Genomic DNA, 12546 nt, shown 5'->3' with positions numbered 1-12546 from the left:
GATCAATCATGTTTTAGCCTTAGCGTTTTCGGTGAGAGGAGGTGCCACCAAGGAAAAAATAACTTTGTACTCACTAGTCCAGGTTGCATTGTGCGTTGTAAACGAAATGGAAACCATCAAGCGACTTACCTGCGAAAGTCTTTCCTGTCTCGCTCGGCGTATCGTGCGAGCAAAAGGTTGTCTGGTTGCGAACAGCGCGAGCGCTGAACGTTTTATGGCGCGACTCTATCAAGTGGACAGCGATCTCTTTACGCTGCACTGTGTGCCTTAGGTTTTCCTAGAAAGGGTTGCATTCTCTCGCATCACGTAGCAGCGCTAAATTGTCACTCTTTGAAAAGTAAAGACAGGGAGCCGCTTCAATCATCCTGCCATCATGTTTCGATGCAAGCCATTTGCGCGCGCTTGACACACTGCTATCTTGTTCGAGTGGCCGCGCGAAGCTGTCTGCGTGCGCAAGAAACACCCGAAAAGATTCTAATCTGACGTATTCGTCCGTGAAACCATAGAGTTTCCAAAAATTAACTAGAGGGCACACTGGCACTGCGATCGTTCAGCGACCATGGGAATGATGGGTAGCACACACATTTACCTAGTCTTCGTACTTGCGGGCGGCGAATCGTAATTGCGGCTTCATTTATTGCTGGTTACGGTTTTTTTTTGAAAGAAAGAACAAACCCTTTTGAACTTAGTGACTTGATTCGAAATGGTAAGCCTAAAAAAATAAGGTTGTGAAGCGCAAACGGTGAACATTTGCCAATTTATGTTTTCGTGAAAAAACAGCTCCAAGCCACACGAACACACACGAAGCCAGAAGCAGGCTAGATGTACGAAAATTAGACAAATGAATGTACTTCCCATCATTCCCATGCTCACCGAAGCGCCGTGTGTTGCAGCTCCCATAGACACTAGTGCCGGAGTTCCCTGTAGTGCATATTAAGAAACTCTATACGTGAAACCAGCGCGCGGCCACAATGTTCTGCGCATGCGCACTGCTTAGACGTGGAAACTTCATGTGCGCAAAGTGTACACGTGAAACTGAAACTGTTTTACTTCGATAATTCAGCGGAAACCCGCATGACATCGCACGATGCATGCGCAGTGGCGACAAGCGCAAACGCAAAGCTTTGCACACGTTATTCAAAACTTCCTTTTGTAGACAAAAAAAGCGCATCTACTTGCCGAAGCATAGAACGCTGCTCATCTAGAAAAAAAAAAGAATACGATCCGGCAACACAAGACTTACACCCGTTCTGCCATTGCTGATCAGTCTCTAGTAGTATATTGGTTACCTAAAACGTTTATTTACACTAGATATAGCTTCTCTCATGCTGCTGGATTCATGATATGTTGCCCTACTGGTGCTCCAGCTAACTAAAATAGGCCGCTGGTTCCCATTTCTTGTTTTTGAAATAATTAGTTGCGTAGTAAAGAACAATAAAAAAGACAAGTTTACAGGCGCCACCTGTCCTTGTCGTTGTGAGTTTGTTTGCTGTATATTTGTGTTATTTCAAAGCTAAAATATGTCATTCAGTTAGCACACAGTAGGCCAACAGTCTTATTTACAGGCTCCATTCCCATAAACGAAAACGACACTGCAGCAAAGAGTCTGGGTGTAACGTCTTAGCGAGAAGACAAGCAAATAAATCTTCCACAATGACGCACTGGTAATAATAATTGCTGGGGCGTTTCGTGCCATAACTACAATATGGTAATGAGGTGCACCTTGGAGGAGGACTGAATTGGCAATACTACGCCCTACAGGCTGCAGCGCACGCTTATCGCGTAGCGGACGTCTTCTATTCTCTGTTGCCCCACTGGAGGATGCCTGAAATTTCGACCGCCTGGGGTCGTACGTGTGTTTACACCTACAAATCTAAATCTAGGTATTCTAGGATTCTATCCCAATTCAAAATGCATGAGCAGCAGCCAGAATTATTACCGGTGTTCTTAGGATCAGCAACCGAACACCGTAACAACCGACAGGGAGAATTCCGTAAAAAAAAAGAAGGGTAAGAAAAAAGTCACAACTTTGCCGCGAAGGCGAAGCAGTGAACACCTTAGCAACTTATCAGACGTTCATGCGTAGAATGGCAAGCAGATCTAAAGGCGCTCCGCGTTGCTGACGCACAAATGGCGCACGAAATGTACTCACAGGTATACAGATCAACGCAAATAAGCGTATTAGTTGTTACTTCGCTGTGTCTGAAAAGCGCACATTCTGCAAATGGGTACTGTGGAACGAGTGACCTTTGTGCGCCTGGCAACTACAACACAATTGTTTCGGTGAAAGCCCAAGGGGTACAATCGTCCCCATCACGAAATAGGTGAGCAGTCACGTGAGTGTTCTCTCTGCACGGGGCAATGTAGGCGTGAAAGATGAGAGCTCGCGCCGCCGCGTCGTGACGATCTGGCGACGCGAAGGGACTTAAGCGACGCGCGCTCAATTCGCCATCTGAAAACGTGGTAGTTTATCATGAAATTATCATGAAAACATGATAGGTCTATGATGCTGAAAACATGATAGTTCTCCCATGATGCCCATCGGCAGCAGTAAGTGGCATATATAAAAGCTTCCCGTTCGAGCGCTGAAAAAGGTACTCTTTCGTGGCTCACTGAATAACGCCTCACATTCACAATGCAGAGGTCAGATGTTCGATTCCAGACGCCGGAGTCTTTCTCTAGATTAGTTTTCTTTCTTGCGTTTTCATTTAGACTGATGCCTATACATATACGGTGAATGACGGTGACGCAGTCGTCGATGCAAGAGGAAAAATGCAGCCGAGGGTGTCCATAAAATTGCTATCGCAATAGAAAAATGTTGTGCGTTTCAAACCTACGCCACTCCTACCACAGGTGAGGTGCCTGCTCGGTCGCTCTACCAACTTGGCGATAAAAGCCACCGGGCTTGTGGCGATAAGACGGGTGTTATCAAGATTTCATGGTCCATAATGCGAGTCGAAGACGCGACCATGCTGTAGAAAACTACGTTTTGGATTATATATTTCATGAAGCAGAAACATCATTGTGGACTCAAATGAAAGTTTTGTCGTTGTACCAATTAAATCTCTGACGAATTCGCAGGTTTTCGTCTAGAATTTTGAGACGACCTGTTTCTGTCCTGAAACGTAAGGTGTGATTTCGGTAGCTTCATTGGGATCTCATTGTTTAAACTTTTTTCGTCTAGGGCACAGAGTGTGAAGTCCTTATGGTAACGATGCTGCATTTGTGAAGTGCAGTTCTGCTCCTAAAGCACGTCCCTTAAAGTAGTTTTGAAATTTGCCTTGTACAATTTTTTTTATTGTTATGAAATGATTGTGATCACCTCTCGGTCTTTTGGCTAATATCAAAGTGGAGAAATCAATCTGTCCCTTTGAAAGTGTGAGAGCTTCCAGACGAAGCCGCTAAAAGCACTGATCATTCAGTGTTCTTGAAAGCTTGATATGGTGATGCTTTTCATTCCCGAATAAACCAAGTAATCGGGAAATGGTGTAGCTGCGAAAAATAAGTGACAGGGATCTTCATGATAATTTCAGCTATGTTTATTTAGCCTCCTTTATTATACATTTCTTTACAAATAAGGGTGGTCACCCCCAAAATACTTAAAATACTTGGCCTGCTTCAAAATATTTTTCAGGCGATAAATTATACATGTAAGATACAGCGTTTCAGCAGTGTTCAATGTGCGAAGTCCTACAAGAACAGCAAATACGAACCAAAATCGCAGAACCAGCGTAGCTAGCAACCAAGTAATACTTACTATGACCACAATGAACGATATCTTGTTTCTAATTATTGTGTTTTCCTACGGCTGTTTTTATACGGCTAGTTTTCACCGTGACTAACACACTCTGACTCCCTACGCACGTCTTTTTTCTCTTCAGCAGTGACCCTGAAACCTTCATTAAGAGCTAAACGCCCTCTGATCGTCTGCGTGGTGGGAGGCCAGCTTCGCACCACCGTGCCTCCACCGGATGGCCTGTGCACCTTCATGATTTTCGAGCACGTTCGAGTAGCGAAAAATTCGCACGACTTCGTCGCGTCTTCCAACCGTAAGTACTGTATTTAACCATGGCAACTTGATAAAGCCTGCCATATATACATATCTTGTGCAGAAACTACTGTAAAAATTTCGTTTGCACACATGGATGCTCTACCACATACACATACGCACACGCGCGCCCACACACACACGCACTCACCCTCTCCCACTTTCTCACTCGGTCTCATACTTTTGTTACCAAATGCCTGTAACCTCTTGCGAGTGGAGATTGCGGTGCGGAAAGCAGGCAAAAGAGCAATATTATCTAGAGCACCAGCTTTCACTTTGAGGGGCCGCACTTATTAAGATGCACCTGAAAATTATATATTGTGCTCTTCCAGAAGTAAGAAAATGTGTCCCAAAGTAGTTTGGTCAATACCTTTTAAAAGTGGGAAAATTTGGACATGGCACACACAAGTTTTGGGCCTGCTTATTGTAAGTAAGCCGTCCTATAAGCACGGCTTACTTACAATAAGCAGGCCCAAAACTTTATACATGCCAGTTTTGATTGATTGATTGATATGTGGGATTTAACGTCCCAAAACCACCATATGATTATGAGAGACGCCGTTGTGGAGGGCTCCGGAAATTTCGACCACCTGGGGTTCTTTAACGTGCACCCAAATCTGAGCACACGGGCCTACAACATTTCCGCCTCCATCGGATACATGCCAGTTTTTTGAGGGTATAGTTGGTGACAATGAATCACGTAGAGTGAGGACACTCCTGTGGCTAACGCCGTTTTAATTTCCCTAATTATTAAAAAAAGATGTTGACTGAGTGTGACAGTGTGCGGAGCTAAGGCTGCTGTGTCGTGACTGCAGTCACTAGCTTTCAACAAGGTTTCTGGAAGTTTCTATAAAAGGTCTTAATACTTTTTTTTTCGCTTTGCTTTCTCCAATTACTGAAGACAAAGAGAGAGAATAAATGGTGGAGAAAAAATGGTTGGAAGGGCAACCAAGCGAGGATGCCCGGTTTGCTGCACAACACGTGGGAACGGAATGGGGGTGAGTGAAAGAGGAACAGAAAAGAGTGGAAAAAGAAAGATAAAACAGCACGTACATGAGCACGCAGTCAGTAACATTCTATCGATCTGGCGTAGCACGCGACATCACTGTCACAGCCATTTGTCCAGGTTCGTTCCTCTCAAAACCCTCGGCAGCTTTTTGTCACCTATAGCATCAATGTCCTCTCTCGACGAAATGCAAGAACATATTCAACACACATTTGTCTAGTGTGAAGGTGTGCTATAAAGCACGCCAATGAATATAACACAACTCTGAACATAAACCTGACAGTCACATAGGATGTGGCGGTAATAAAACTGTAAATTGTCAGTGCCAGTGCAGGCTTCAAAAACGGTGGTCGCAACAATAAAGCTCCACTAGTTTGGTGCTTTTGCTAACTTTAATAATAGGTATATTGGTTGAGAGAGAGAGAGAGAGAATAAGAAAATATTAGAAACGTAGGGAGGTTAACTAGACTAGGTCAAGTTTGCTACCCCACACGGGGGAAGAAGAGAACTAGGGACAAAGAGAGAGAGAGGAGAGAGACACATTGCGCATAACATGCACATCGCACACACAGTTCAGGATTCACAGGTGGTCGCAAAGTGACGTTGGCATCAAGAATTGTAAAAGGGCTCTTGTGGCTTTCTGGACTGAAGTACGTGAAGGCCATGGCCCCAAGATCTTCTCCAGAGTAAAGGGCCGATCATCCAGCCTTCTTAAGGCACACTGGAGAGTCTGGCGATCTTCTTCAAAGTCCGGACGATGGCACAGGCATTTACAAAAAAGAAGTTGATGCCCGCTACTTCGGATACGAGACTTCACCATTAGGACACATTCCGACCTTTAGTCTCATTGAAGTAACTACGTAGAACTTCTCTGATATTCTTCTAAATAAAGCATTTCAGTTATACGTTACGGAACCAACCGTACACAAGTCGCACCACATAAGCCTACACAATTCCCACTTCACAAGCCTACACAAGTCCCACTTCAACGAGTCACATTTCACCCTGTCCATGAAATAGAGGTGTTGTAGGTGAAATACAGTCTGGTGCATATACTGGTATCTTTAGGTTGCATCAAATTGAGACAATTGATGTGCATATAGCAGCCCCGCTGCGGTGGTCTAGTGGCTAAGGTACTCGGCTGCTGACCCGCAGGTCGCGGGAGCCAACCCCGGCTGTGGCGGCTGCATTTCCGATGGAGGCGGAAATGTTGCAGGCCCATGTACTCACATTTGAGTGCATGTTGAAGAACCCCAGGTGGCCTAAATTTTCGGAGCCCTCCACTACAGCGTCTCTCACAATCATATAGTGGTTTTGGGACGTTAAACCCCACAAATCAATCAGGTGCATATAGCATTGTGTTGTTTGATCCTTCAAATGCTAAAAGGTTGTTGTTTCCTTTTTCTCCCAGTTAGTCAAAAGGCCTACATGTTATCTGATGTTGTATAGTTTTTCATTATTTAGAATATATACTTTTAAAAACAGTGACCTCTGCTAGTAATAGCCCGGCGTCAGACATAGACATAGATCACGATGTCCCTTTTCTTCCGTGTCCTTCAGTTGCAATAACCATGACCTAAAAAAGAAATGTGGCTTTAAAATTACCTTTCTATGTCATATTGACAAAGTTTCAAGCACGTTCATTTCGTGCTGACATAACTTCCTTTAAGTTGGTGAACTATGTCCCATTGTAATATTAAAAAATATTTCCACATTAAGGGAACCCGACAATATTTTTTTAACAATGTCTAAAGGAGCTGCTGATCGTTGGTCTCTTTTGCCTTGAACGTGTTAGCCAAACAGTGTAGTGTGGCAAGTTTGCATACAGTTTCCAATACAATTCAAAAACAAGAAGCGGTCCACTGATAACTGGTACCATAAGCCAAAGTGATGATGTCATAAGCACATAGACCTTTTTTTACATGAACTAATAGAGACAACAAGAACACGGCTCTCACTGCAATCGCAACTAAATTAATTTTAGAACAGGCTTGATAAAGATACACGCACGCTAACTGACCCTGAGCGAACAGAAATAATTAACAGGCACTGAAAGCATACTGATTTCAGACTTTGTGCCCTTAGCGATAAAGTAGTCGCGGCTCATGCCGCAGTGAGCTTGAAAGGTCACGCATTCTTATCCACGAAACGAAATTTGCGCATACTCAAGATAATAAAGTGGAGCATGTGCAGCCTATACACTTAAAGAAATAAAAACGTAACCTAACAACACCTAAAAATGTACAGTTCCTGGTAATTTGCAAGGCGTTCATGTAGAACCCATGCACACGTGCTCAACAAGGAAGTAGGACGCGAGAACCAGCGTTACCAATGGAATACTACACACTTTCAGTTACAGCCCTTCCCGGAAGGTAGCTTCTCGATGACATTATGAAACTGATTGTTGATCAACGCAGCATTTGTTTCTTTTGTTAATGTGAAATGACTGAACTATTGTCTTGGTTAGTTGGCCTCCGTGATGAGAAACCACTGTGGTGTCATGAAATAGTGGCAAATAGCCACACTGAGAACAGTGTCCCATACGGTGAGAGTAGTTTGTTTCTAAAGATGCCTTATGTGCCAATAGCCGCCGACCGGTCTGGCCAATGTAGCTTCCCACACGATAGGGGTAAACAATATACAACGGATACTTTGCCTCTAACAAACCTGGCTTTATGGTTGACGAACTGTATAGTTAATTAATGGTTTTCCTGTTCTTAAATTTTATGACCAGAATACATGACCTGCTGTGGCTGCTAAGTCTACATTCTAAAACTGTAGTTTATCCTCATTTCGTGACTCAAAGGCTAAACGAAGATCTTTACAACTCTTTTCAGACACTCGTAAAATTTCGGCCGGTATTTTTTCTAACGGTTAATCCCACCTTAAAGGGCACTGTAATCAGTGTGGCTGCTCGGCACCATTTGATGACACCACTGTGGTTTTTCATCACGGAAGCCAACCAACCAGGAAAAAATTTGAATCATCGAATTCTACTGTTGTGAATATTTGTATGAGTAAATACACATACGGCATGTATTCATGCGCACAACAGCAGTTTTGCTTTAGAGCAGTGATTTGCTTTCAGTATGCTTGTAAGATGCACCACCGAATCATTGCCCTACTCTTTAGCAAGCCGCATGCCAACAGCAGAATATATTGGCATTCACGTGTGCACGCACAAACTGCGCATTGTTAGTACAAATTTAGCTGCGTACTATCACGATGCAAAGAAACGTGATAAAAAAACAATGCTTTTGACTAAGTCGAACTGCAACATTTCTTGATTAGCGCTAGGCGAACGTATGCTTTCAGCCAGCGCAACTGTAGCACATTAAAAGTTTGCTTTAGATTGCGTTTTTGTGCTGCATATGTGTTCCAAGTGCCAGGCATAAGTGGCAAATGATAAGCACATTCGTTTTTTTTTTACGCAAGCTAGCGGAGTATTACAGCACTATGGCAACACCGAAGGCATGTGGCAGTGTGAATTACTCAAAATCTATGCTTTCCAGTGTACGAGTTTTTTTTTCGTGAGAGTACGTACCTGATGAAGTTACTTTTGCAGTCCGCAATCAACGTGCTGTAAACATTCCTGGCTTTCGGAAAAGATTTTCTCAATGTTTCGCAACTCAACAGCAAAAGTTTACAGGAGAGGACAAGTGTGAAGCAAGCTTACAGCTGGACTCGAGTTGAGAAGTTTCGTGTTTGATTTGAGGAGCGTCCGTTCATAATTCCCCTCAAGATGTTGCTCCGCTGCGCATGCACTAGATGTCGCAAGGCTCATTCTGAATATGATGACCCGCACTTACCTCGCTGTGTTCTGGTGTAAAAGTGTTTGCTTTTCGCGACAATTCCTGAAGTTAGTCTGACATGCTTTCTCTTGTCACTGATCGCTCATACAAACCGTTTACGTTGAACAGGTGAACTTACGTGGTTGGGCATTATTTATGCCGTCGGCCTAACTACTATCTGCAATAATTATTCAGGAATATAGTACAGTAACTGGTGCGTGTAGTATGTCAAAGTACAGAGCTCGTTTTTGGCACAGGAGGGATACCGCCTATGACGATCAAGTTCGACAGGCCTAGGTTGTAAATATTTTGGCTAGTATATGTGTTGCCTGTGAATTTACTTGGTACTAGATGGTTATCGTTTATTAAAGCTTCTGAATGACGTTTGTACTGATAAAAAAGAGCTAAGAGTGACGATGGTTTTCGGGACTTCATGTGCTAAAAGCACAGTAACATTATTCACATCCGCCCTAATAAATGTACGCGAAAAATCCCATTATCGAGTGCTTTTCAACGTGGCCTTGCACTTCGTCCCAAACGGCTCTCTACAATTTCGCCTCCATCAAAATGAAACCACCGGGCTTCTAATAAAACTGGCAACTGTCGGGCCAGCAACTGAGCATACTAGTCACTGTGAAATCATGAACAATAAGATGAATGTTCATGTTGGTCACCGTTGTCGCTCTGCGTTTCAACCGCCTTGACCACAGATATTTGTGAAGGGTACGTATGCAACACTTACCAACTTAGTTCTCTCTTTGGCACTCGAAAATGCAACTACCCACTAAGGGTGCCTGTGCTGAGAAAAAATGATCAAAAAATAGGTTCGCAATTCTGGATGACCCTTGCCTTCAAAAAAGTCAGCTATATAACAAGAGCCTTAACAACGAAAGAAAGTGTCTGGTAACTGAAGCAAGTGCACCGCAATCCTCGTGTTCGGCATTGTGTGATTTTTCTGCAATATAATTATCGCAGAAAAGGCCTTTGACAACTTTTTGAAGATGGCGGCAGGCAAGAAAGCGGAACAGTTCTTGCTCTCCTTGACGTCTGATTTGGAGTACGACGAGAGCCTTGAGGTAGGCGACCGTGCCGAAGCCATCATGCGGAGGTACCACGACCAGAACGTGTGCGGCTACGGGTTCGCCCACCACCGGGTGCTCAGCACGGGAATTGACAGCGGCAAGCTGTGGAAGCATCACAGCATGTTATCTGTAAGCTCTCGGCTATTAAGCCTGGCACAATGTTTTTTTTATCTCCTTCATGGTGCACAGTACAAAGGTTTGACCAACCCACTCCACCATCATCTTATGGAACAGGTGTTTTAGCCTCCCACAATGCTGACAATCAACTGAATAGCATTGATTCTGTGCAAGTTCTCTTTTCTTTATTATAAGCAATAAATGTACATTGTTCGCAATACGCACCAGTCATCAAGGGAAACAATAACCGACTGAACGGCACAGTTTTTTTTGGAAGGGCGGCAGCTTTTTTGACGAATTCTTCCCATTCGAACATTTCGTGTAGAAAGTGACTTTGTTATATGTATATGATAAAGCTACGGCTAACCTGCGGGATGAGGTGCTTCGCTAAGCTTTTTTTTGTTCTATATAGCAGTAGATATGCCTTCTGCCAAGAAGAAACTTTTTGAAGTCGGTAACTTCTGTGTGTAATATTAAGGCGACATCATGGAAAGCCCTTCCTATATTAAGTGCAATGTTTGATTTGTTCATCAGCAACATTTTATACGAGGCAGTGTGTCTCACTCAAACACCTTCTGGTGCGTTTCACAATGGGAATTACGCCACGTTTTGTATTAGGACTTCAACTTTTGCAACGTTTTAATATCACTTGAGCAGTTACCTTTGAGCATTGTTTAGAGATATCAATATTTTTATCAAAACTGCCAATATACCTATTACGGTCATATATAAGCGTGGCATGCATAACAAACTACAGTCTGCGGATTCATATGCACAATGAAATCTCAGTGCCGTGTGATATCCCACCTCCCAATTTGCTATTCATGCAAATGTGCTGCACAAATGAAAAGTTGCCGTGATAAGTTTCGGGATAATTGGAGTGATTCACAAATAAACTGCGCTGGCATTCAATTCCTATGAGAGATTCATAAGCTGCTTCAAAAACTCCATAACACCCAGGTCTTTGGTGTTGTCAAAGACATGGTCAGCATTGCAAACTAAAGGTACACGGCATCATATGATGTGAGAGGGGGATGGGGCAGTTAAACATCTCATGCTGTTTGCGAGGAGGTGGTGCATAGCACTGTACTGTTGTTCAATTGCTCTCAACAACAATGACGATGAATATTAGTAAACAAATTCGTTAAAACGGGGTGCTTTCCCTTCACTTAGTATAGCTAAAAATTTCTTGAAGAATTTTTTTTTTCAATAAACCACTCGAGAAGATTTATTGGCATTCAGATACTGACCAAATGCGTAGTCTCAGCACTAGGTGTGTGGTAAACTGTTTGTTAACCAATCATGGTTTTCTACTTTACGTGATCGCAAAGAGTTTCGTCAAGCCCCTGTTTTAGAGAAGCAGTTAAATACTGTCAACAATTACTGGACTAAAGCACATCTATTCATTGAAATTTATTTTTTGCATCGCATCCTGTCCCTGAGATCACGTGAAGGGAGCTACTGGGCGTACTGAATATTTTAAAATAGCATTCCTTTTTGTGCGCGACCGCACGCATAAGAAATGATATGATGGTTACATGATGAATCAAACAAAAATTGCATTACTTTCGGAATTTCAGAGGCGTATCAGAAGTGCTGGCACGAATATTTTCATTGTGTTATTATGCACGCAGAACCTGAGGCAGTGGTCAAAAGATCCACTCGTCCTGTTCATTGGCCTTGAAATCTTCCACCACCGAAGCTACTCGGACGTCTACGTCACAGGACTTCTGACTGAAGCAGCGGAGTAAGCAGAACGTTAGCAAAATGCATTATTGAAAATGAATCTGAACGATGCTCCTTTTGTGCAAAGGGGTATGCAGCGTTACACGTACGCATTGCTATTCCCAAGTTGCTTATATTTGTGTATGTTAACTAGCCAGCGAAGCTGCCGTACGCTAATTTACAGCGGAACGCTGGGTGCGCCAATCAAGCGCGTAAACCAATAACGGCTGTGTTTGTAGTAGTAACAAAAATAGAAATCTTTTCAGAAACCACTGAGCTGTTCATGGCGGCTAGCTGCGGTGATGTCGGAATGAAAATGCTAATCGTAGAACAGCCCGCGTTGGAAATATAGTTGTTGAGCTGAAGAGCTCGTCAAGGAGAAGGATATTTGTGAGAACGAGTAGCTAGTACGAGACGTTCCATGAGCTGGAAACTGTCAGCAATAAAACACAACCAGGCCTTTGCAACTCAGACCTTGGCTTCTATGCAGTACATGGCAGCATCCCTTACGTATTATGTTTGGGATAAAATTGACAAGCACCTAGTACAAAGGAAAAAAATGAGCGATCTAAAGCGTTTGCGAAACGTTTAAAACGTTCAAGTCATCTAAATGTAGCCATATATCTAGCCTTGCTGAAAGTTTATTGGTTTTCTTAAGTTAGCTTCGTTTTTTTGCGTACTATTTCTACGTTTTCATATTTATTTATTGAATCATTGATTTGTCACCAGTGTGTGGAAGGAGCCTTAGAAAGGCGGTGTGGGCAATATAAACAAAAC

At 43.1% G+C, this 12546-nt stretch overlaps 1 protein-coding gene across 26 annotated transcripts in view; it reads left to right on the top strand.

Annotated features, from left to right (window-relative positions):
- Window positions 1-12546, top strand: part of LOC142817944 (uncharacterized) — a 134881-nt gene that overhangs the window by 64263 nt on the left and 58072 nt on the right. For 24 of the 26 annotated variants that reach the window (XM_075895975.1, XM_075895986.1, XM_075895985.1 and 21 more), the window contains 3 exons: window positions 3882-4049; window positions 9821-10056; window positions 11679-11791. In XM_075895975.1, the coding sequence (XP_075752090.1) occupies window positions 3882-4049; window positions 9821-10056; window positions 11679-11791 (517 nt within the window). The remainder of the gene's footprint in view (window positions 1-3881; window positions 4050-9820; window positions 10057-11678; window positions 11792-12546) is intronic. The other 2 variants (XM_075895987.1, XM_075895964.1) reach the window with 1 other exon arrangement.

Source organism: Rhipicephalus microplus, chromosome 5 (assembly GCF_043290135.1).
Source record: "Rhipicephalus microplus isolate Deutch F79 chromosome 5, USDA_Rmic, whole genome shotgun sequence".
NCBI classification, from domain to species: Eukaryota; Metazoa; Arthropoda; class Arachnida; order Ixodida; family Ixodidae; genus Rhipicephalus; species Rhipicephalus microplus.
This window is presented reverse-complemented; position numbering and strand designations above follow the sequence as displayed.